General features: G+C 37.2%; 6 protein-coding genes across 7 annotated transcripts; 3 read left to right on the forward strand and 3 right to left on the reverse strand.

Moving 5' to 3' along the window:
* The first annotated feature begins 280 nt into the window (after positions 1-280).
* LOC124303035 (NADH dehydrogenase [ubiquinone] 1 alpha subcomplex subunit 10, mitochondrial) lies at positions 281-2,524 on the forward strand. The gene is made up of 4 exons (XM_046759749.1): positions 281-512; positions 916-1,572; positions 1,753-2,145; positions 2,280-2,524. The coding sequence occupies exons 1-4, from the start codon at positions 444-446 to the stop codon at positions 2,388-2,390; spliced, it is 1,230 nt and encodes a 409-aa protein (XP_046615705.1). The 5' UTR covers positions 281-443; the 3' UTR covers positions 2,391-2,524.
* Positions 2,525-2,664: 140 nt separating this feature from the next.
* Positions 2,665-5,697, reverse strand: LOC124303038 (synaptobrevin homolog YKT6). Of its 2 annotated transcripts, none has more exons than XM_046759753.1 (5): positions 5,537-5,697; positions 5,206-5,399; positions 4,910-5,121; positions 4,362-4,633; positions 2,665-3,599 (listed from the first exon to the last, which is right to left on the reverse strand). In XM_046759753.1, exons 3-5 carry the CDS (start codon positions 5,097-5,099, stop codon positions 3,459-3,461), a joined length of 603 nt encoding a protein of 200 aa, XP_046615709.1. In that variant the 5' UTR covers positions 5,100-5,121; positions 5,206-5,399; positions 5,537-5,697; the 3' UTR covers positions 2,665-3,458. The 2 variants fall into 2 exon arrangements, with proteins under 2 accessions (XP_046615709.1, XP_046615708.1); XM_046759752.1 differs by having other exon boundaries at positions 2,669-3,599; positions 4,910-5,105; positions 5,537-5,694.
* A 415-nt stretch (positions 5,698-6,112) lies between these two features.
* Positions 6,113-8,509, forward strand: LOC124303037 (inhibitor of growth protein 5). The gene is made up of 4 exons (XM_046759751.1): positions 6,113-6,453; positions 6,997-7,449; positions 7,669-7,847; positions 7,979-8,509. The coding sequence occupies exons 1-4, from the start codon at positions 6,417-6,419 to the stop codon at positions 8,078-8,080; spliced, it is 771 nt and encodes a 256-aa protein (XP_046615707.1). The 5' UTR covers positions 6,113-6,416; the 3' UTR covers positions 8,081-8,509.
* On the reverse strand, positions 8,157-10,343 carry LOC124303036 (beta-1,3-galactosyltransferase 6). Its single transcript, XM_046759750.1, has 3 exons — positions 10,202-10,343; positions 9,270-10,033; positions 8,157-9,189 (listed from the first exon to the last, which is right to left on the reverse strand). Exons 2-3 carry the CDS (start codon positions 9,953-9,955, stop codon positions 8,904-8,906), a joined length of 972 nt encoding a protein of 323 aa, XP_046615706.1. The 5' UTR covers positions 9,956-10,033; positions 10,202-10,343; the 3' UTR covers positions 8,157-8,903.
* Positions 10,344-10,514: 171 nt separating this feature from the next.
* On the forward strand, positions 10,515-13,734 carry LOC124303032 (large subunit GTPase 1 homolog). The gene is made up of 5 exons (XM_046759741.1): positions 10,515-10,656; positions 10,921-12,343; positions 12,635-12,959; positions 13,079-13,427; positions 13,631-13,734. The coding sequence occupies exons 1-4, from the start codon at positions 10,555-10,557 to the stop codon at positions 13,212-13,214; spliced, it is 1,986 nt and encodes a 661-aa protein (XP_046615697.1). The 5' UTR covers positions 10,515-10,554; the 3' UTR covers positions 13,215-13,427; positions 13,631-13,734.
* Positions 13,735-21,298: 7,564 nt separating this feature from the next.
* Positions 21,299-23,178, reverse strand: LOC124303040 (RNA polymerase II subunit A C-terminal domain phosphatase SSU72). Its single transcript, XM_046759754.1, has 4 exons — positions 22,774-23,178; positions 22,470-22,613; positions 22,073-22,331; positions 21,299-21,864 (listed from the first exon to the last, which is right to left on the reverse strand). Exons 1-4 carry the CDS (start codon positions 22,854-22,856, stop codon positions 21,763-21,765), a joined length of 588 nt encoding a protein of 195 aa, XP_046615710.1. The 5' UTR covers positions 22,857-23,178; the 3' UTR covers positions 21,299-21,762.
* Positions 23,179-24,735: the final 1,557 nt, after the last annotated feature.

The raw sequence follows: 24,735 nt of genomic DNA on the forward strand, positions 1-24,735 counted from the left end.
ACATTTTACTTAAGTTTTATTCGAACTTACTATAAAATTTCCATAGAAATAATACAAAATATGAAATTTGGATGATATAACTACAGGAGTACAACCACCTACAAGAATAACCACTAAATAAAAATGTAATTTTCATCAGATTTATAGATACGAATATAAATTGGATCTACTTCGGATTCTTCTGTATCCTAAACATGCTTGTCAAAATAGAAATCAGCTATCGTAAGCCAACTTCAAGCAATTTCGAAACTGGCAGCCCTGGCGCCAACTTATTCTATTCATTCGGAGCAAGTTCACTCGGCTTAGCAGACCGCTTATTGGAGTCGACTACCGAGGAGGATTGAATATTCGAGGAGTTATGTCACTCGATCTACACTGTACACTTTTCGCCTGATAATAAGAGAACGTTATAACATTTGAAGTTTTGGTTGCCGTTCCGCAGAATGGCGAGTGCGTTACGATGCGGTGTAAGCAAGTTGCTAGCTCGCAATTCAATATCAGGATTATGCAAGGTTAGAAATACATTCACAGAAAAATCACTACCATATCAAAGTGCTTAACACGTATGACCGAGAAGATGGCCCTGGTGCCAATTCCTGTCCTAACCTGTACCAAATATTTTCAATCTTAACAATCTGTTAACTTCGCACCACGTAACCATGTAAGCTCTAAATATTATTAACCAATGATGCGTGGCGATCTGGTCACAGTAATCATGTCATGAAATTTGATAGATTCTGTAAAGAAAAAAGTGGAAGCGTCACAATATATTTCTAGTATTGTGTATTGTGAATACTAACTGATTTTGAAACTAAAGGGAAAAATTTAGATGTTGTTAAAGTTATATGAATGATTGGCCACACAGAAATCAGCACTATCAACATGCCATAGATTTGAGTAATTTATATTTTTTAGCCATCATTAGGAGCCAGCGGCTATATAGCGAAAATACAAGTGGCATTCATCTCAGGAAAAGCAATGCGGGTGGTCGAAAGAAAGAGGCCACCTCCGTTTCCGTATGAGACGAAGAGGTACAGTCGTTGGAATCAGCTATTTGACAAAACTGTACACAGAATGGATGATAATTCCAAAATCGTTATTGTCGAAGGGCCAATTGCCTCTGGCAAGACAGAATTTGCTGAAGCATTGGCCAAGGATTTGGACATGCACTATATGCCAGCAGTGACAATGGACATGCATTATATAAACTCGTATGGCTTCGATATGCGGCAATTGGACGACAAGCTGCCAGAATCTTGTAGATCTTATGACGTCAAGAACTTCTGTAAAGATCCGCACCACATGAACTGTGCCAACTATCAGCTCCAAATGTATTATTATAGGTTTTTCCAATACGTTGACGCCTTAGCACACCTTTTCTCAACTGGAGAAGGTGTTGTTTTGGAGCGATGTGTCTACTCTGATGCCATTTTTATGGAGTCAATGTGCAATGCTGGCTATGTTAGCAAACTTGCGCAACGGACTTACCAAGACCTCACACAGCTCACTTTGCGTGAACTCCGCCTGCCGCATTTAGTTATCTATTTGGATGTTCCTGTACCTGTAGTCAAGGTTCTTTGTTGTTGTGGTTCTTTTCTTTCCATCTTGTCTTTACTGAAAATACCCAAACACAATTCAGATTTTCTGCAGGAACTTGAGCTGTATTTTTCATTCATTTTCAATTCTCTTAAAATTTTACTAGGTCCTACAATTAATTACATAGCTTATCAACCATTTTGCAAATTATTTTAGGAAAAGATTCAAAAGAGGGGGATACCCTACGAAGTTGAATCCAAGGTTTTCACGGAGCAGTACCTGACTGATATTGAAAATCTTTATAAACAGCAGTATTTGAAACAGATGTCAGAACATGCTCATATTCTCATTTATGACTGGTCAGAGGGTGGTGACCCTGAGGTTGTCATTGAGGACATCGAGAGATTGAACTTTGACGCTGATGACCGAGACGATCTCAAATTCAGGGACTGGCAATTCTGGGATGCTAACGATTGGAGTGATACAAGGCGCATTTATGCTGATGAAAAAATGTCATTCAAAGTGCTATTTAACTTAGGGGAAGTCAATGCACCAGAGCTCATTGTATCAGGAGCTGATCATCTCGCATATCAAAAGGTTTGGGAAAATGTAAGTATTTCAGTCTGATCCACAGATTCAACCGATTAGTTACTGATTAGAAAAAAGTAACTTCTGTAAAAATGTCACTCTATTTTTCGAAAATATTTTCTTACATATGTTTATATCTTTGTTTTTGCAACTAGGCACCTGGTAACAAGTATATGAAAGGCTTCAATAAAGATATGGGAGATACGGGATTACTGTGGAAAGGGCGCCCTACTATTCGGGAATACAGAATGCCGTTTTTTTCGTAAACTAGGTGCTGCTAAAAACATAAGAAAAAATTCACAAATCGGCAAAATGTGATTACATTGTAGTGCAACGAATTGAAGTTGTCCTGGTAGACTTGTACAAACCGACAAATTACAATAAATAACATTCTATGTAATTCATACTTATGGTCAATTACTTACATTTCACGTTTCTTGGCACTGAGAGTAGATAAACATAACGTTTAGAGGAAAAAATTGGTGTGGTATTTTTTAAATTTAGACATGATATATTGAAATACTTTTTAAATACATAAATACGTACACATATTTTTTTGTTTCATCCATAATTGAACTCTTATCCAATGCCGAAACTGCATAACGGAATAACAAGTTACATTCCATTTGCAATAAGAATAACATATCAACCACAAAGAAGACGTTTAATAGACATTGGGTTATATAGATTTTGTGAAATTTCTGTTTATGTGTCTTAAAAGGAAAGGATATTAAAGTCTGTATGTATACAATCCAATTAAAATTAACTCCACTTTTTGATTAAACTGAAGTAACTTGAGTTGAATACTGAACTCTGTGACATTCTTTATGATGCTAGACAACACTGATTTCTCTCGAATACAATCTGATGACGTCTTGAAAAATTATCCCTTTGCAATCAAGACACATAAAATTCAGTCACTCGTATTTCAACATTGATGGATAATATGTTGCATTAAAGCATATTGTTCATTAACATATATTAAGGATAACATTACTTACTTAGGCCTCTTTAAAAACATCCATACCTTCGGCTGCGCAATATTTAAATCAATCTTGCTCAATAGAAAATATACAAGTGAAACCTATTGGTAAGACAAACCACCTTTTGCAATCGGAGGTAAAATCCATTCAAAAATTAAAAAATTGTACATTCACAGGTAATTAATTATACCGAGGAGGCAAAATCATCTGAACAATAAACTGTTGCGGTAGGCAAAAGTTATCAATTAGCTTTCAAATTTCAAACATTACTCAACATTCTTTTCTTGACAAACCTATCTTCACATTTGTAATACAATAATATGAACACAATGGAATCATGGTATACCATGTCTAAGCCGTCAAGCTGCAACAGGAATTGGTTTTCCGTGCTGTTTTGTAAAATGCTTTTGACTGCATGCTAAGGCCTTCTGATTTTGACACCAAATCGTCCAATTTTTCGCCCCTTTCTAAAACTGCTTCTATTGTATTATGCTGTAAGAAAAATGAATTACTGTATTCATAGAAATAGACACTTGTGATTCTTTATAGTATCTTATTTGCATCAGTTACATAATCTTTCAATACACAATAACTTTCTGAAAACTAACAACAGCACATAAATGAATGCCTCTGTTTACATCTCAGAAAATGAATTGGAAGCATTGCTTGCTAGACAGAGAATGCAATACATAAGAAAAACCTCTAGGATTGGAAAGAAAAATAGATAATGTCACTACTTTGTTTGGAACATGTACTTTTTGTAAAAATATAGATTCAGGCATAACAAAACGTTTAGTTATGCGATATTATTGCGATAACTGTAGTAATGGTAGGACCAGTAATAGCATTTTCAAAAAATGTTGCCTGTAAATTTTACGTTTTCGCATAACTGATATTTACAGGACTCCTCGTAATGCATATACTTTGCTTCGCTGTACTTAACATGTCCCGCCTAGCAGAACCTTGAGCCAATGAGTTTGAAGTTCATAACATTAATGCAATGATGCAACTTGAAAATTCTCTGAAATTTAGTAAGTAACGATAATAAAATAAAAAACATCATTTTTTGGCAAATTCGTCTTCTTCAAAGTCATTCTAAAGTTAAAAAACAGAGATTTTTTATAAATGATTTGTAAGAGTATTAATGTTACGAATTTCAAACTCATTTGTCCAATTATATTTCATAAACGACCAAACCGACGCGCTGAAACTGGATAACTAAGAAACTCAGTTTAAGAAAATCTTCGAACTCACCAAAATGATCTTGGTTTCATCAAGGTCATTCTGCATTTTTGTAAATGCATCTGCTTCCCGGGGATTTTGATATTTCGCCAAGTACGTATTCACTTGTGGAAATATTGTTGTCGCTTCATTTAAAGTGGCACATGTACTGGGTGGGTACTGGGCAGCAAATTCATCTAGTACTTTTGTGATCAACGTGTGCGAAACTCTGCTAGGATACTCATGATCGGAGATTAGAACTCCAGCTAAATTATCCGCTCTCACATAAACGTGACACATATACTCTGAAAGAACAGAGAAAATATGTGAACTTAGTGAGACAATCGGTAGCAACCTGAAAATAGATAATATAGAAAAAAAAAAACAGACAATAAGCAAGCACGGAGCAAAAATTAACTGAAATGAAACGGCTGTTTCAAGGTCTTTAGAAATGTTAATATTAAGCAAGCAATAGTTTGTTTTTAAAAGTAGTTTCTACACCGAAACCAATGTCATTCATAATAGTTGCAGATCACGATGAAATGATATTTTATAAAGTACAGAGACTGGAAAATAAATACCTTTTTCCTTGACGCTTTGTCTGGCCGCAATTTGAGTTCTTTCAGTAATCGTTTTACTGACAAATGCCATAAATTCCTGAGCACTACTGCGTTGAAAAAACGAAAAAGATCCAAGTTCATAAGCTGATTTGATCGTTGTTGCTGTAGTTGGGCCTTTGTATAGGATGGTTAAAGCGTACAATTTGACCATTTTCGACTGTAACAAAAACAAGCTATTTGCATTGCAGTTTTTTTCTAAAGGATTATCGTTTTATACATATCGTACACATTAACATTTGATGCAGATGATTGCTTACCTAGTGAACTCGGCTAGCTGGGAGTTCAGGAAAGAAGACTAAGAAGATACAACCGATGTAAGCCTAGGAAAATTTCGGCTCCAACTAGAACTTGACCTCCTTTCGTTACCTAGTTTTCAACTCTCACCGCCAGTAGAATCTTGTTGTCAGTCGCACTACCAGTGTGGCAATGGTCATTATTTGATTTTTCTTTCCTACAAGAATATCAAAAAATTGGACTCATTCAGGGCGATACTATATGAAAGTAAAACAAAGTGATATGAAGTGAAATTAAGATAAGGGCAGTCGGAATTGTGTCACACAACATTTGAGAGAATTTTCTGCTTCTTACCTCCGTTAATGAAATCCTGATTCAGAGGGTAGATCCGCGGAAAAGTGAACTAAAATTGTTGTTTTTGGCTCCGCCCTCCTCGGTTAAAGGCAAATGTCAAATCGCGTACCTTACCACTTACAAGCTTGCTGCGACTACTAACAGCACTGACACATCACCCACTAGAACTGCGCGTCGCAGACGGCGGGCGACGTCCGACGACACGCATACACGTAACACGGGTATGTGCGTCGCAGGGCTTGGGAAGGGGATTGTAGGGGGGATTGCAGACGGCGGTCGGCGACACGACGTTTGTTTTAAGATCGTTCAAATCAAGTTCAAATCATTCAAATTTTCACTATGATGAAGTGACAATCTCGAGTTGTATTCCGTTTGGAGAAGTAATTTTAATCAATAAGATTTAATTGAAATTATTTTACATGATAAGGATGCCCACTTTTCTTCCACACCGTCACAATTCAGCAATTCAGCGGTAACCGATGCACACTGTGCATACATATGTTATCCATATAGTTAGTCGTAACGTGCGAATGACTCAGAATGTGTCGCCACCTCCGGTGTGTTGTGTAAACTCCCCCGCAGGCTTGACCGAATAAAGTGTGAATAAAATCGGCCGACTGAATTATGCACACATAATGACAGTGGTCAGTTTTGTGTACGTATGTGCCAATTAGAAGGAATTAAATTCCCACCCATGTACAAAAGTGAGAGAATGGAGTAGGTGTAACGATTTCAACTATCTTACTAGTGATGTGAAGTGAATAATAACAGTGTGTGGTATAATAATCGGTTCCACCATACTCTGCACAAGCAAACTTCGAGTAATTAAAAAAAAAAAAACGCAAGCCCGGGGTTTCTACCGCGGTGTCTACCCTGCGAAATGACGTCCGCATTGTACTTGGAACATTACCTGGACAGTAAGTAAACTTTTATTTATGGTTGTTTAACAAGAAGAATATCGCTTGTTGTAACCACGGTCAGGTAGAATCAAACTAGACCTCTCAATATGAGGTCCCTTGAAGTTTACTTCATTATTCAGTTACATTCTTTAGCCTACCGTCAATGAACTTAACCTATCAATAAGCTAACCAACATGGGATGTCAATGAGTCGGTGTTGAATTTAATATTTTTCAGGAAACAAATTGATGTTCAGAAGAGATATTTATGTGAGATGCTAGGACATCTGTGCCAAAATATAACGTTATTATCTTTTTTGTTATGTGAAAGTTACGTGAAGTATATTCTAAGTGCTTACACCAATAAAAACTCGTAGTTTTCCTAAATAGTTGCATCTCACATAACCATAACTTCTGATGAAAAAATTGAATTTTTTCAACCGGGAAATTTCCTTATTCCTCTGCAAATGAAAACTATCATATTGTAAAATATTAACATTTCATTGGAAATTGCGGGAAAACCTTACCAGTTTGAAATTCAGTCATTTTCCAACACTTTTCAGGTTTAGATAATCTACCGATTGAACTACAACGAAATTTCACATTGATGCGTGATCTGGATGCACGTGCGCAGGGGCTGATGAAAGATCTAGACAAGCTGGCTGATGAATATTTGAGAAATGTGAAAACGCTTTCGGCGGATAAGAAAAAAGAACAGTTAAATCACATCCAAAGTCTTTTCAACAAAGCTAAAGAATATGGGGACGATAAGGTTCAATTGGCTATACAGACCTACGAGCTGGTTGACAAACACATTAGAAGACTCGATTCAGACCTTGCTAGATTTGAAGCAGAAATTCAAGACAAGGCATTGAATACAAATAGAGTCCAGGAAGATAGTGCTGTTAGTAAAAAAGGCAGGAAGAAACTCAAAGAGAAAGAAAAACGAAAGAAAGGAAGTGCTGGAGCTAGTAGTGAAGACGAATCAAAGATTGCGCGCAAAAAGCAGAAAAAAGGTGTGACTAATGTTTTTTCTATCAATGCCTATGTTTACTCCTGTAGTATTGTGTAACAACTAGTTTAAATATCTTTTGATATTCAGATTTTGATCCTTCCTGTTGAATGAAAATCAAGATTATGCTTTTTTTTTTCAAATACCTTAGTCTAATTGAAGATTAGTGATTTGTGAAGTTTTTCTCATTGAAACACAAAATTTAAATAAATGAATTTCTTAGGTGGATCCGTTACTTCAACTGCTGCTTCTGGGGCAGTTGGAAGTGGTGCTCAGGCAGACACTAGTGCGTTGGGACACCCAGCTGACGTCCTGGACATGCCAGTGGATCCAAATGAGCCGACATATTGTCTTTGCCATCAAGTATCTTACGGAGAAATGATTGGTTGTGATAATCCAGATGTAAGTTTGTATTTCATCATTATCAAAGGTCAATAAGCTTCCAGTTGTATCACGTAATGTTCCCATTATGATTACATCTACTGCACTAATCAACTTCTAAATATTAATGTATACTTCTGCTGTTATTTCAGTGTCCGATCGAATGGTTCCACTTTGCCTGTGTTGGCTTGACAACTAAACCGAAAGGGAAGTGGTACTGTCCAAAATGCACACAAGATCGAAAGAAAAAGTGAAAAATGATGGACTGAAGTATCTAATTTTCTTACTTTTACTGAAATCCCCCCTCCCCCCTTTTTTTTTGCAAACTAATTTTAAAATCTATTTATTGGCTGTCGGCATTCCCGATTAAGCATAAAACAAAAGGGGGGATTGAAGACACCCGGCAAAGTTATATTGAAAAATCATCGAACCTATATTTCGAAGCTGAAATAAAATTTCAGCTTCGATGTGAAAAGCACTGGTAGCTTATCACAGCGGCAAGGCTTGAGAATTGGCCACTCTTTTTAATTTTTTTTATTTTTATTTTTTATCTGTCCAATGGTAGTAATTTATTAATGATTGTTGTTTTAGGAAAATTATACAACTTTTTATACTTTTATGCCCTTTTCCCTCATACCAACCCATCGGCCAGTTTTTGAATCACTGTGATTTGGTACTTGGAGCATACATTTAAAAATTATTACACCCTATTAAATAGTACGTAGATACTAGGCTATTGACTATTATTATAAAATGTCAGATAGTTAATTATTGTTTTGATATTTTATGAGTGTATATTAGTGTCGGACTAGTATTACATGATCCAACCGATGCAATCAATATGATAAAACCGATATTGTAAAGTTACGAATAAATGTAATACATGAAAATTAACTTTCTTTGTATCTATCGTCCAATGACAGGTACACTACGCAAGGAAGATGAGAACATTAAATGTGCGGCATTTAATTCTGATCACATAAGCGTTCCAGAGATTTTTGGATTGCATAGTTGGAATAGTCGCAGAATTTTCAAAATAAGAGTTACATACAAGTTTACTGTACATTTACAATACCCTCACGGAATTCCAAGCTCGCGTATGCAGCACCTACTGGGTGGCACACCCCAGTCATATCTATAACTGTTTCGATATCTAACTTCCTTCACGCACAAGGCACCACTCGCTTTATATGTCTGATACATAGTATTCATAGCTTCCACGTTTTGTTTGTGTTTAATAATATGCTCGTTTGAGCAACCTCTCGATCGATACTCTGTGTCGAAACGGACATCGTGTTTCCTTTCGATGTTGGACAATGGAGCAAGCCAAAGCCCAACAGAAACATCTTCAGAGTTGAAGAGTCTGAAAAACAAATCTAGCTATATGATTAATTTGAAACTGAGTGAAGAAAATAAACAAGTAAACATTGTGTCTTCACATGCCTTAGAATGTTTGAATTCTGAGCAATGAACTTGACCAAGTTCTGTGATAGAACGTATCCACCACCCCGAGCATATGGTAAATAAAAATCGCAGAAAATCCAGTCAGTTTCTTTCCACGGTCCACTTCTCTTAACTTGAGCCTTGCCATTAAAGAATCCCCAATATAGTTCCTTATCCAATGCTTCATATCGCTGTTTCTCAAACTCCTTCAATATCTTATCCACCAAGACAAACGAGTCATCGTCACATTTTAGCAGGTAGTCGAAATCATACTCTTTACAGATATGAGCAAAAGAGTGAAGGAGTTTTTTTGTTAGAGCTTGATACGAGTCCTGTAAATTTGGCAAGAGGAGTAAATCATGATAAGCCTTATTCTCAGATGCCAGACGGTTGCGCTGATCAAACTCCATATTCTGAGTTCCAATGACAAATAGGTATTTGACATCCTCGTAATTCTCGGAAAGCCATGTTCCTCTTACAGCTTCTCGCTGTTCTACGTTACTCGGTGCAGAGAAAACGACAATTATCAATTTGTACTGTGCTTTAACCTTTTCTTGATTGCCTAGCACGGTAAACGATGTCCGCTTTGTGCGACTCTTGTATTCTATGTAGAGAGTACATATCAATATCACTATCAATAAACCCAAAAACAGTTTCGCTGATCCTTTAAATTGTCTCATCAACATCGTCTCCACATTGCGCGGAAATATCAATTAGTGATTATATCACATGAGTTGATATCGTCGACTATTTTCAAACAGCTTCTGTGGAGGAAGTGAACAGTGATATGTTTTATTTGCAATCTCATTATTTCAAAAAGTAAAGCCGTGTGAGCCAACGGTTACCCAAAAAAGGCAGATGTTGAGAAACCATGTATTAAATAAAAATGTAATTGACCCTTCTTGTTGTTAAAGATACATCTTGAAGTTTACCTATTTCGTCTGGTATCCTGGCCTCTGTTATAGAAATTTCTGTGCTGGTGCTGATAGAATGAGAGTGTGTAGGAACGGAATTTTGCCTCAGTTTCTCATGAGATCGAAAAATCGTAAATCATAAATGAGGCAACAAATTTATTCTCCTGTTATGGCAGCAGAGTGGGTAACAACAAAAATCGCATTGTTGTAAACAAGAAATAACACTCGAGCGCGGTGCAACCACGTGACTGACGGAAAATTTGAGTTCACGATCAGACGGGCACGAATCGTGTCATGCGGTTGGTTTTTTTCTCACGGATTAAATACCGCATATACATAAGAAGCATTGATAGTTGAAAAGCAGATCGAAGATGGGCAAGAAGAATAAATCCGGCGGTAACCTGGGTCGAGCCTTGATCAAGGACCGCTTTGGGTCCATGAAAGGGAAAAAAACAGCGGGTGATTCGTCGATGGTGAGGTTACCCGTCAAAACGTTTTCGCCGTCAACCTAACCTAACTTAACCCAGTTTTTTTTGTAATTATCAAATCACCTAATTACATTTAACTTATTTCTTTTATTCAGCTTGAAATAAGAACGAGGTGAATTTCTTCGCGGAATAGTTATTTTCTACAAACTTTCCTTTTACTCTTAGAATTTTACCTGAATCTCAAAGAGTATAGAAAACCTAATGCACTTGAAAGTCGATCACAAAAGTAAATACAACTTACCTTTCAAGCTACATACAGCAGAGATCAACGATGGCTATGATTGGGGACGTCTCAATCTCCAATCCGTCACTGAAGAGAGTTCCTTCCAAGAGTTTCTCTCAACGGCAGAGCTTGCCGGAACTGAATTCCAGGCAGAGAAATTAAATGTTATGTTTGTCAATCCAAAAAGTGGCATCGGGTTGTTATCAAAGGAGGAGAAAGCCAAAGTCCTAGAGTCCCATGAGGAAAACAAAAAACTTTTAAAAATACCTCGAAGACCAGCTTGGGATCAGAGTACAACAGCTTACGAGTTGCAAGTAAAGGAGAAAGAAGAGTTTTTGGAATGGCGAAGACAGCTGGCACTCCTTCAGGAAGACAAAGGTCTCATGCTGACCCCTTATGAAAAGAATTTAGAATTTTGGAGGCAACTCTGGCGAGTGGTCGAGCGGAGTGACGTCGTTGTCCAGATTGTAGATGCGAGGAATCCTCTCCTCTTTAGATGTGAAGATCTTGAGGTATATGTTAAGGAAGTAAACAAAAATAAGCTCAACATGATCCTGCTGAACAAAGCTGATTTTCTAACTGAGCATCAAAGACAGGCATGGGCAGATTATTTTAGTGAGAAGAATATGAGGGTTGCATTCTTTTCAGCAACGCTTGCCGCTGATGAGAAAGATCCTGAAGAACTCTCAAAAGAAAGTGATGACAGAAATGATATGGATGAAGAAAGTAGCGAGGATGATGATGATCATAGTCAGTATACCAGCAATCTCGATTCTGAGAATGGATCTGAAGCATCTTCGGATACTGAGTATGAAAGCGCTGAAGATGGCTTCACAGATACAGTACAGAATCCCCAGCAATCTTACCACAATGTTAAAGAAAACCCTGCGGAACCTTTACACGAAACATCTAATCTAAATGCATCTAAAGACAATGACAGCGTTTGTAATACTACTGTTGAAAGTGATAAGCGAATTGAAAACTCTTCAGAATTACTAACGAGAGAAAAATTAATAGAACTTTTGAAGAACATTTACAAGGGGACGACGTATCAGCCTGGAATTACCACAATTGGTTTGGTGGGTTATCCAAACGTTGGTAAGAGTTCGACGATCAATGCACTATTGATGGAAAAGAAAGTTTCTGTGTCGGCAACACCTGGAAAAACAAAACATTTCCAGACGATATTTCTCGAAAAAAATCTCCTCCTTTGCGACTGTCCTGGACTGGTTATGCCAAGCTTTATTTGTACTAAGGCGGACATGATTCTTAATGGTATATTACCAATCGATCAAATGCGAGACCATGTCCCTGCAGTCACTCTACTCGGTACCCTAATTCCAAGGCACATAATTGAAGACTTGTACGGCTTCATGCTACCTCCACCTTTGGAGGGAGAAGATCCTACTAGGCCACCCACTGCTGAGGAACTGCTAAACGCCTATGGATGTAAGTTCAGAGACTCTAGGCAATACGAAAATTAAGTCAGCAAAGAAGCCAAGTTTGAAACTGACATAAAACCAATCGGAAATCCGTGTTACTTCATTTTCGTTAACACAAAATTTTGCAATTTCATGTAAATACTAAACTTCAAAAACAGAGTCGCTTAAGTACTACTGAGATATTCAAAATAAGAAATGCATTGCGAGTCATCCATTCTAAAAGTGACCCTTGTGATAAATGGTCTTCATATTTGGTTTTGACCCCGTGTATTTTCTCCATGATTTTACAAACCCGCAGATAACAGAGGGTTCATGACACAGAATGGGCAACCCGACAATCCGAGGTCTGCTCGCTATGTATTGAAAGACTACGTGAATGGCAGATTACTATATTGTGTAGCACCACCAAACCTTCAGCAGGACATGTTTCACAAGTTTCCTGAGCGAAAGAAACTCAGTATAGTCGACAGAGTCCTACCACCTAGAGCTGCCAGGGCTGTGAAGGGTGTAAGGGTGACAACAGATGATTTGGATAAGGCGTTTTTCCAGAAAACAATACCAGGTGCTCATATCAGGGGAAAACTTGGAAAAACTGGAGGCTTACCTGTTAGAATTGGGCAGAGGTAAGATTTTCATGAAAACAAAGTGTATATTTTTAAAACATGTTATATGTTGATTTAAAAATTCAATTTTACTATAGAACAATTTCTAATTACCCTGTCAAAAATTCTTTATTCATCAGTGAAACAGATTCTTTGATTGGTTCGACATCAAATCTGACAGTGGGTGCAAAGCCGTGGAAACAGATCAATAAACACTCAAATAAGAAGAAACGTGAGAAAGCTAGACGAATCTATGCTCATCTTGATCAGCACTGAAATACCTATTCTATTACTCAAAAGTTGTTATGAAATACTGAATAATTCGGCCCAAAAAGGGTTGTTATTCTTATGTTTTAAACATTAACACGGTGCTCATACTTGAGATCTAAATTCAATATGTGAATCTAAGTGTGATCCAAACAGCAGCTTGATAAAAATAAAGAACGTGCATAGTTTAGTACGTTGTCAATGGAAAATCTACTGATTGAGGTATTAATACAATTCATTGCTACACCCAGCCTCTACTTAAAAATATTGTTTATTAAATCATTCATATTATCTTTATTATCAATCATATTACATGATCCTCATTTTGGGCGATGCATTACAAATTGTCAACAATTCCCTTGTTCGGGCATATTTCCAAGTGAAACAGGAATTCTTGTTCGTTTACCATGTGTATTGTATTGTAGGGGTACATCTGCTTCTTGGCTAAGGGATAAGCTTTGCGACATTTTGTCAAATGGACTTGCATATGTTTCTGAGCCAGTCTATGAGATGGATTATACGGATATGTGGTGTTCCGTTAAGAATCCTGAGTGTCCACGATTGCCTTTGTACATGACGGAAGGTCCTTTCCAGTGGCTGGTTTGATCGATGGGGTGCACCACTCACTTATCTCCAGGCTGAAATTTCGTTGATCTCACACCCCTCAATTTAGACTGACTTGAAGGTGTCGATGGGTTACGAATTACGACTCGGTTCCGTCGGTGGTGGGGTGTTATTCTGCAGAGTAGCCATCGCGCCACTTTTCCGTTGTGAATGCACTCCCTGACTCATCTAATTGTGTAGGAGGAAGCGACCCTCACACTTTTAGCGCGTGTCGCGTGTTTCAAAGGAGCCGTTCGTAACAGAGTACATCAAACTTCAAAGCTAAAGTTTTCAGGATGATATTAAGAATGCCAAATCATCCAGAGTGTATTTAACCAAATGAAAAACTATACGCATTAAGGATATAAAATAAGATTTATCCCACAGAGATAATATTAATTATCAATGTGATTCATCCTCGGTGCAACAAGTACGCCTTGAGAATGAAGAGAGAAAGAGAGAACCTTTGTCATTTGGCATCACAATTTTGCTAACATCCCACGATTAGCATCGTACATGGGGTGTACGTTACCGTGATTCCTTCATTCGCCCGTTTAATTTTTTGCTTCGAGATAATTTCGGCTTGAGCACCTTCGGCAATGTAATGCATTGATCGTTTTGACAGAAGAGACCTTGCTAAAATATGTACTCACCTTGTAAACAAGTGTGAAAATGCGAAATAATGAATAATTCGATGGTAAATAGAGATCAACCTCGAGTTCAACCACCTTCAACAACTGCGTACACAACTCCTTTCAGATCAGATTTTCTACTTTGAGTAAACGAAGTGAAATGAGGTTGAAATGTTTCAACTTTAACGACAGTATTTTGCGTATCAATGGCGGTTCGTGAAGTGACAATTCTCGTTACAGTTATTATTTGATTTATCGGTGGTAAGAAATTAGATCTGCGATGATTTCCGAAGCAGAAAAACAATCTTGATTTCATAAGCGCTATTTTAAAACAATGTCATTTTTTTTTTTTTTTTCAATGTACCGGTATGTATACGACATCGTAGATTTCCTCTCTGGAGCTGAAAAACTGCATTTTCCATCACCTTCAAAATGATAATAACAAAATTGTAAAACCACTGCAGGAAATTGCGTTATATTATTTTCTTCTAAAACTGCGTACAAAATAATTAGTCAGATTTTTTTTTTTTTTATCACCTCGTTATTGGGCGTGGATATATCCATAGCGGTTGTTTTTACGACATTGTTTCCAATGTATCTCAGGAGCTCCTAATTAGCTCCTAATTCTCACATAGTCAAAACAATGTAAATATTTTTTTTTCACTTCGGGGGAGCTAGCTTTCCGGTAAGCTGCCCCCCTCCCCCCACCACCACTTTTAAAAATTGATTTTCTCGTAACAGAAGCGAGATCAAGAATCGCGGTTTGCGGCACTGCAGAACTCATAAATAGCTCTTTAATCTGTGATTTTTTCAAATTTTTTTGAGCAAGTGGGAGGGCCAGCTTCATGGAGGTGACTTCAACGACTTAACAAATTATCTAGCAAGTGAAAGTTTGAATACCTACCTATATTCGAAGACCCAACCACTCATGTATCGTTGTTCTCATTCTTTTTGTTAAAGACGAAATTAAGAAATGAGCATTATTACAGCATTTATTCAATTTCTGTGTTCATTGCGAACTCAGCGATGGACGTATGGTATATTTAACTTCGGGCCCTAAATACAGGACAGAATTCCGCAATTTTGTCGATTTGTATAATTGAATTCGAACTATGCATTCTCGAGATACACGGTGTTTAGTATATATATACACTATACCTATATGTATACAGCAAATGCGCGACTAAGTATAACTTAATATTCGACAAATTTTAGATTACGTTTAATTACATTCGAACCATTCGTTTGCAAGGTATTACGTTTTCGGTGTTATCAGTTTGGTTTACCGCATAGTAATAAGTTAACATTTATGAAAAAGCAGCATGAGATATAAATGTATACGATTTCTTCAACTTTTGAAGTCACGTTCAGCTTACGGCAGGAAAAAGCAAAATATGAGCTCAATTATTATCTGTCTGGGGGCGCGCTAACTTTTTATTTTTTTATAAACAAGCGTATCGAAAGAAAAAGTTTTACGACTAATTTACGGCTTATTTACGGCAAATTATCAGCCAAATCAGAATTACGTATGATGCTCACTCTTCCCTCTTTTGGTAGATAGCGCGCTAAATTTTTGAAAAGTTGGCACGTCATCCTTTTTTTTTTTGATTGATAATAGAGTGCGACAACAAAAAAGGTCGCGTGACTAATTTACGAATAATTAACGCCGAATTCACATTCTCGACAATTGGCATGTCAAGTTCATACAGGTCCATTTTAGACAGGCTATAAAGTTTGTGCCAGCCTATAGAATGGGACTGTGAAGCCCCTTTTCGTGTTTGAGATATGTGGTCTTCGATATTCGGAGATATATACAACATCGAAATCACCAGGACACCCCCTAAGGGGACTAAGCATCGAAAATTTTCAAATTATTTTTTTTTCTTTTTGTATTCAGTTACTACAATCTCTTTCGCATATTTTAGCGCAAGAAGAACTGAAAAATTCGCAAAATTGAGTTCAGGAGAGCAATAAAACTGCAGCCTGGTCGTCCGAAAAAGAAAAAATTCGAAGAAGGCGAGAAGATTGATGATGGTCCTAGCACAGCGACAGCTTCGGCGCGAAAGATGAGATCGTCTCGACGAGATCGCGCAGCTAATCCCGATATCGCGTTTGAAATTATAAACATTGTCACCGTTTTCTCTGCGCTGAGTGAACTTGTGCTGTATAAAGTGTGCAAGAAAGAAATTAAATCCAGCACGGTATGCCATACTGGACTGGCATTTCAGATATTAGTTGTTTGTCAACAATGCGAGCCACGCTACATCGATTCGAGCCCGAGAGCGACCGATCGGTTCTACGATATAAATGCGCGGTGTGTGTTCGCACTAAAAATGTAGGTGCCGGATACTCGATGATTCAATTGTTCTGCAGGTTATTCGATTTGCCAAAGTTCGCAGGATAAAGAAAAAAAAATGTCGGATATTTTATTTGCATTATAAAAAAAAGTAAGCACAACGCCCTACAGGATGACTCGATTAATGTAAACCACGATAGAATTTGGTTTCAAATTTTTTTTTTTCCTCATCGTTTTTCAATGAACAATTAATTAACAGGACAACTTGAGACGATTACAAAGACGATTACAGATAAACAAAGTTCTGAGAACAGTTACTTCAGGATCAGCACGCGTGTCAATGATGCACGCGGTACAAGAGGAAAATTAATTTGTCTGCAGATAGCGATAGTATCGTAGTTTCTAGCGATGGAAGTTGGATAAAAAGAGGCTTCTCGTCTTTACAAGGCATTTCAGCTTTGATCGGTAATGCCACGGGTAAAATTCTGGACACCCAACATCAAATCATCTTACTGACAAGCGTGCAAAATACAGCAACCGAAGATTGGAACAATAGAGTACAATAATTGACAAAATCATTACCAAAGCGCGGGAACAATGGAGGTCGATGGTATTGTCGAAATGTTCCGCCGATCTTCTGAGAAATATGATGGAAATCGATGGAAAAGGAAAATTGACTGACGTTCTCATCAAAGAATTAACGGTGTTTAATTATGGAAGGCAATTCGGAGCAGCAATACTGTGGAAGAAATGAAGAACAATATCTCGGCAATATTTTACCACAAATGCTCTACTGACCAGAAACCGCAGCACGATCACTGTCCATACGGACAAGACAACTGGTGTATGTGGTAAAAAGCTAAATGTGACGGCTCACTGAAGGATTGCAAACACAAATCTGCACTGCATACCGATGTCCAAACAGCAATAAAACCAGTGTACAAAGCTTCAACTGACGAGGAACTATTGTCGAGATGCGTGGGACATTATACACAAAATTCAAACGAATCATTTCATTCGATTATGTGGAAAATTGCTACGAAATCATCATTCACCGGGATTGATATCGTTGAGATCGCAACAAACACGGCAACTTTATTATTTAACGACGGTTCGATTCGTTTGCTGGATGTTATGGATGGACTAGACTTGGAGTACGTAGTACGTAGTACGAGAGTGTGCCGTTGAAATGTGCAAGTTATGTGACCAGGAACGCTTGTTGGATGCAGAATAAAGATCAAAAGCATTAGCAAAAAAAGCCAGGTCAGAAAAAAACCGACGTTCCGCGATTGTTGCAATACAAGCAGCTGATTGTGAGATCGAGACGTCCTTCTGCAGTGCCGGTGATTTTTACAGTACATGAGTTGCAATGTTTCTACCGTAGTACTGCGCGAAAACTTTAATTAAACGTGTTCTTCTCGAAAGGGAATTTTGTAATAGTTTTGCCACGATAATTCAAGCACCATTGAAGATATCGCCTTAATTGTTTTTTAAATGAAGATATCAACTTTCTCTACACATTGAACCGACGTCTATATAAAAATAAAATTATTATTGTTGTTATTGCAATAAATGTCATTCGTTTTCCGACGTTTTTTCAATATATTTCAAATTTTGACGCCATTTTTTTAATTTTCATCTTTTTTCAGAAATTATCGGTTCAGTATGGTGGAGGAACATCCAACGAAGGGAATGGCGCTTGGAAATTGCCGAAAACTGGCGCCGTTCACTCAAAATCGTGGCAATAAGAGAGCAACGCGTGAGACGCGGGTCTTTTGCATTCGCCCATATCGTCCTTAAATATTTATATTTTTCAAACCTCAACTACTGAATTTGTTAGCCAAAACTCCGATAAAAACGTTGCAAAAAAGAAAATGTATCTATATTCTTTCAGTTTTTCCCAAATGCCATTTGAATTTTTTCCCACTTTCGGCCTATTTTTGCTGTCTAGTTTCCTTAAGGACCTCATTGTAAATGATTCACGATTCTTATAAACATTATCCCAAGACGATAAAAAATCCCTAAAAAAACGTTACTCGTCCAGTGTTTTGATCAGCACTGAAATACCTATTCTATTACTTGAAATTTGTTATTAAATACTGAATAATTCAGCCCAAAGAGGGTTGTGTTTCTTTCGTTTTAAACATTAATATTGTGACACTACGGCCACGTGCACTTTACAAAAAATATTAATGCTGTACGCCAATTGCTTTCTGCAATAATAATTAAGAATGAAGCGGAAATATAGAAGCGGAGAACAAGATCCTTCTCTGGGCATTTGGACTATACCATGGGCTATAATAGACCTTAGATTAAGTAAATGAGCGTAGGCGATAAATCGACAGGTCAAGGCAGACAATTTGTATGTGATGGAACATTACTATTTGTTTATTCAGGAAATTAACAGGACAACAAGGAATGCATATGATAGGAGCGAGGGGTGTTGGGTATTTAGGAGCTAGCACAAGTTTAAGTGTATTTGGAAAAGGGGAGTATGTTGTTAACGTCACTTCCGCTATCAGAAAATTGTCGATTAGTACACTAACAAGGGTAGACTCACCCTCATTAGCAACGGATTTCGATAAGTCTCATTGTCAGGTATATTGTCTATTGAATAGGTCGGAGGTATATCTAGTGCGGAAAGGGTCTCCCTACAATACATATACCTGAGACCCATCGAAATCCGTTCTGAATGAAGATGAGCCTACCCTTGTAAAATTATTCATAATGTATATACCAGGATTTCCGGACGGTGACACACAATACCACTTTAGGATTAAGACTACAAATGCTGATTGCCGGATGGTTATTACAAGGTTGTAAACATGCAAGGATATCCTACTTACTCATCCTGCCATTACCGTATGATTGAATAAAGGTTCAATAAAGGTATACCTATTAAGGTTACAAACACTGATTGTCGGATGGTTATATTACATGTAAAGATATCTACTAATACTGCAATAACCGTACGATTGAATGAAGGAAGGTTCACTACAGGTATATAACTAGCAGTAAGCGTCCAAACTCTGAGTGTCGGATGGTTAGTTTGAAAGATTGCTCGTGAACCTCCCCCCCTATCGGATGGTTCCATGCAATTATGCAATGATTTCTACTAATCCTGAATTACTGCACGGGGGGCGAAAAAGCTTCATCTTTCAATGGATACCCTATTCATTATCTGATGGATACACACAGGCATACAAAGATGCTTCAGTGACGTACGATCTGGGATGCGGTTCCTCATTGCGCGTGAATCAACGGGAGGTGATGATTGCCATGGGGACCTATGCCATACTTATTTATAACACAATGCTAATTTGTTTACGGGACAATGGCGAGGGCGTCGGTGCCACGCGGTAGATCGAGTGAAGCTCGGAGCTGCTAGCCGTGGTCCGGCAGAGACAGGGTGGCCACTGGTCAGAGAATTCTGAGAACCTGGAAATGTCATGGAATTCTGAAATTCTGGAATAGTCAGAGAAATGTCAGGGGTTTTTGCGCAAAGTCAGGGAATCGTTTACTATATTCTTTTTCTTACAAATACGTCCCACCATTTTTTTAAGCTGTAGATAAATTAGATCAAATACAAATTTATTTACCATCTCCGAAAGGTACTCTTCGAACTTTGAATATTCCTAAACATTACCTTACAAACGATTTTGCGCATCGGTTGAATGGGACATCGTGACCCAAGTGACATGTTCGTCTTTCACAAAGAAAACAATTATATGGAAAATACGTGTATTTTGTTTTTTTTGTACCAATTTTCTAATTTTCTATAGCCAATTTATCCGATTTGGTCAGGTAAAATTATAGGATTTTTGTTTGGGAAATATGGAAAAGTGAGGGAATTTCGTGATGGAGATTTAGTAGCCACTCTGAAAGATCATGGGGAACTGTTGCCACGCACACTCATCTGTTTGTCAATCGGTGGAATAAATCGATCAAATTACGTCAACAGGGTTCGTACGCACAGGGAAAACCGGGAAAACCGGGAAAACTCAAGGAGTTTCTTACAGCAGGGAAAAGTCAGGGAATTTTGAAAATAAGACTGGAATTTTAAATTTCTTGAAGAAATAAACTCGTTCTTATACGTACATTACTTGATATCAAACCTCCTTTCGTTTTTTTTATTACTGAAAATCGCTGGCTGTTATTTGTAAATTAGTAGTTGGACAGTAAGTCAATTACTAGGTAATATTTAAGGTATTAGTATTAATTTGCAAAAAAATTGTCATTAATCAGCGGCATATTTCTTGGAAGGTTATTGAAAAAAAATTCTATTTTCAGGCTGGAACACCTGGAAAAGTCAGGAAATTTCGGGTTCCAAAAAGCGTACGAACCCTGGTGAATAGAGTAGACGAATTCTGACACGTTACAATATGAAGATCGTACTTGAGATCTAATTTCAATCTATGAATCTTAGCGTAATCCCAATAGCAGCTTGATAAAAATAAAAAATGTACATAGTACTTCGTCAAGGTATAAATACAATTCATTAGTACACCCTGCCTCTATTTTAAAATATTGTTTATTAAATCTTGTTAATTCTAATAAATGAATAATTTGAAAGCGTATAATGAATTTTTTATTCACAAATATATTTATTTTGACACGTTCGATAACACTTGGATAAACAATTAAACGCTCTTTGCAGAGCATTATATCATACATGTTGTTATAAGTCTAATTTTTACTTCCCATCACTTGATACCTATTGATATAAATCAACAGGCAATTGAAACATACAGATGTTAATAGGAACTTGATAAATTATACAATGTTTTCATAATATATTTCTAATAACTCCGTATTTAACGAATAAATACAATTTTTATGTTTTTTTGAATTATAAATGGTGATAATTTCATCGATTGACCAATCTCCTTATTAAAGCGATACGTAAGCCCTGTAGCAAAGTCACTAGTTCTATAATTAAATATTCCTACCTTACATTAATTTATAATCTAATCTCCAGATTGATAGACTCTAAGACGAGTTGTCAAAATTGTTAAATTTTGAGAAATCAGTAGAACAGCACAGTGTGTAATATGGGCCGTGCACATTTTGCTTCGAAATCATGAAGCAGTTCATCTATGTCGTTGTCCAGGTCGTCGCTGTTGGATAACTGTAACATTGAATCGTTATTCTCTTACAGAAAAAATCAGCACTGTTGCAACTTGAATAATAACAAGTAACAAAGACTAAAAAGTTCAGAGATCTATTTCAACAATTATTGCGTTGAATTCAATATGTTTCACAAATACATTGAACAAATATTTATCTCAACAAAACAAGCCCTGATTCTAGGAAGAATATTGAAAAAGTAAAATTACCACTGTGACTAGTTCGCAAATGAGGAACGAGCCGACCGTGGCCTCCTCATGATTATCCTGAATATCAATGTTGATAAGATGGACGGGCTGATTATCTTCATGGCTTCTCGCTTCCATGCATTCGATGACTTGATCATAAACACGCTCTTCACATGTAACTAGAATATCAAATTTGTCCTTGGAAAGTTGAAACCGTTCAGGTCTCGGTTTTATCCGACGATTTCTATCCAGCATGTGAAGTAACCCATTTTGCGTATAACTGAAATTGTGATTAAGAAAAATTGTTGATTTATTAAGTTATGTATTGCACGTGAAACTTTTCATTGCGGAAAAGGTACTGAAATTAATTACAGGCTTAAATATTAGCCACAATAAATAGGTCAAATTAAAAGCATACTATTGTTTATCTTTGGTCAGCAGGTCGTTGTAAATTTCTTCGTACGATGTGCCAAAATCATAAATGTTTGGACGATCAGGAGCATTTCCTGGCAACTTTACCTTATCCCCAGTGCCAAAAGACTTTACATTAAATCCCTTTTTGCTGAAACATAATAAAATATTTTTCTTTATAACTGCACCAGATACAAGTGTTTACGATATGAGTCAAGGTTGAAATCTTGATGTGAGAATTAGCAAATTATATCGAGCTGCAGGGTTGCTCCATCTTCAACGTTGAGTCATTTATACAGCAATCAGTTTACCTCAAAAATGCATGAGCTTCCATGCTTCTGTTCATATTACTCGAACATATGACTGCGATGCTTATCGTATTTTGTGCCGGCATTGCTTTTGCGGGAATACGCAAAGCGTGATTAGAGTTGTGGAGGAATGCGAGGTTAACCGACTTAACCTCAAAATCAATGACTTGAACGATTCTCACGTACGATTATTCAAACTAAAGAAATTTCTATTTTGAAATTTGCGAGTTTGAATAAGCTTTCTACTGAGGTTTCAACATCCGTAGAAAAATTTCTTCAACCACCAAATATCAGTAAAGAATCAACCACGGCACCCTTCAACCTTCGTGTCTCCTACGTGACTGCCCTGGACTGCCCTACTGACTGCGAACGTCACTGTAGAAAACCGACGTACAAGCGCAGACCTTAGACCATACGGAAAGGATTGGGCATTGAAGCGGTGGGGGTGCTGCCAGTGCTGCCGAGTGAGGAGACAAGGATAGCCATAGCGTGGGAAATCTGCCGGGGGCGTGGCTTCTCCTTGCGGCAGAAGCAGTAACTATTCTAAAAAGCATTTTTAAATCAGCTTTCGTGTTCTTATGTGAAAGCGTGTATTTATTTACAGTTATTAAAGTCGAATTTTCAAAGAAAATTCAATAAAATATGAAAATTTCAATACAAGAAATTTGTGAGTTTGCAAATACTCAGCCTAGTCATAAAAATTTTATTGGTGGTGAAGATATACTTGATGCGGGACATCTAATGAAATGTGGCCTACAGCAATCAGATACTAGTTGTGATAATGAGTATAAAATAATTGCATTCTGTCTCCAAACTTCTCGTTTAAAAGATCCACCGCATGAAATTGTGGGTGCAATATCGCAACATTGGCTGCAATGAAAAATAAAATTTAATGTTTATTGTTTTTTATTTTTTCTGACAAATATTACACTACAAAAAATTTCATTTCATATTGATGATAAACAAATAATTATGAAATGAAATTCTATAGGTAATTACTTACATGTTGGTATGAAGTCATTTTTGGTGAAATGTAATGAAAATACTTTTTTTTACTGTGTAACCTCATTCCCAATTTTCAATGCTTTTATCCAAGCTAATCGACGATCAATTACTTCATCTTTACCAAATTTATTTTTGATTACTACAAAACTAGAATTTGCCGAAGGAAAAGTGTAAAATCGAACTGTATTGTTCTTACTAGACTTGCTATTACACCCATACACGCAGCAGAAAGTCTTATTTTTATTTTCTCGTGGTGGAAACTCCATGATTAAATTTTTTGATCAAATATTGAAATTTAAGATGTTTTTAAGTAATAACTAAGCTTATAGATAATAATTGATTACTTAATATTTAAAAAAAAGTTTAACACTTTTAAACTACATTTCTCACATATTATGTTTGATATCAGCAGTTTAAGCTTGACCTGCATAGAGTAGTTTATATTTGATCCGTCAGGTACCGTATCTGAGTGGATGATTTCCCAACCGGGACAATCTGTCGAAACTTGGAAATCAACTGCGCATGCGCGAGTTTTATTTAAACTGTTTCTGGCGGCGACGTAGTTGATACGAATTTTCGAGGTTAGAATCTCAAATAATTGAGATAGTGACTCGGAAAGGTTTCGGAAGCATTTGTTGTTGGGTCAGAAACATAGACTTATACCACTTTTACATAATAGACTGAGCATGCCGGCTATTTCCCTCGTCTTCTGAACGCCTATCGGTGTTGGTGCTGTCTCTTTCTCTCTTATGGGGTTTTCCGCCCTACTCATCTCTCAATACCGCCCATGGAGGGGGAACCAAGCGCTAGAGGGGTAGGGAAAAGCAAGTGAGGGGCAGTTGCAGGTTGTGCCATCCTACATATCCCCACCCCAAGATCGCTAGAAAGAGATAGCAGTATCAACTGCGGGTGTAAGACAAGAATAGCACCGAAAACAGGGGAATCGAGGTTCAGGAGACA

Source organism: Neodiprion virginianus, chromosome 4 (genome assembly GCF_021901495.1).
Source record: "Neodiprion virginianus isolate iyNeoVirg1 chromosome 4, iyNeoVirg1.1, whole genome shotgun sequence".
Taxonomy (NCBI): domain Eukaryota; kingdom Metazoa; phylum Arthropoda; class Insecta; order Hymenoptera; family Diprionidae; genus Neodiprion; species Neodiprion virginianus.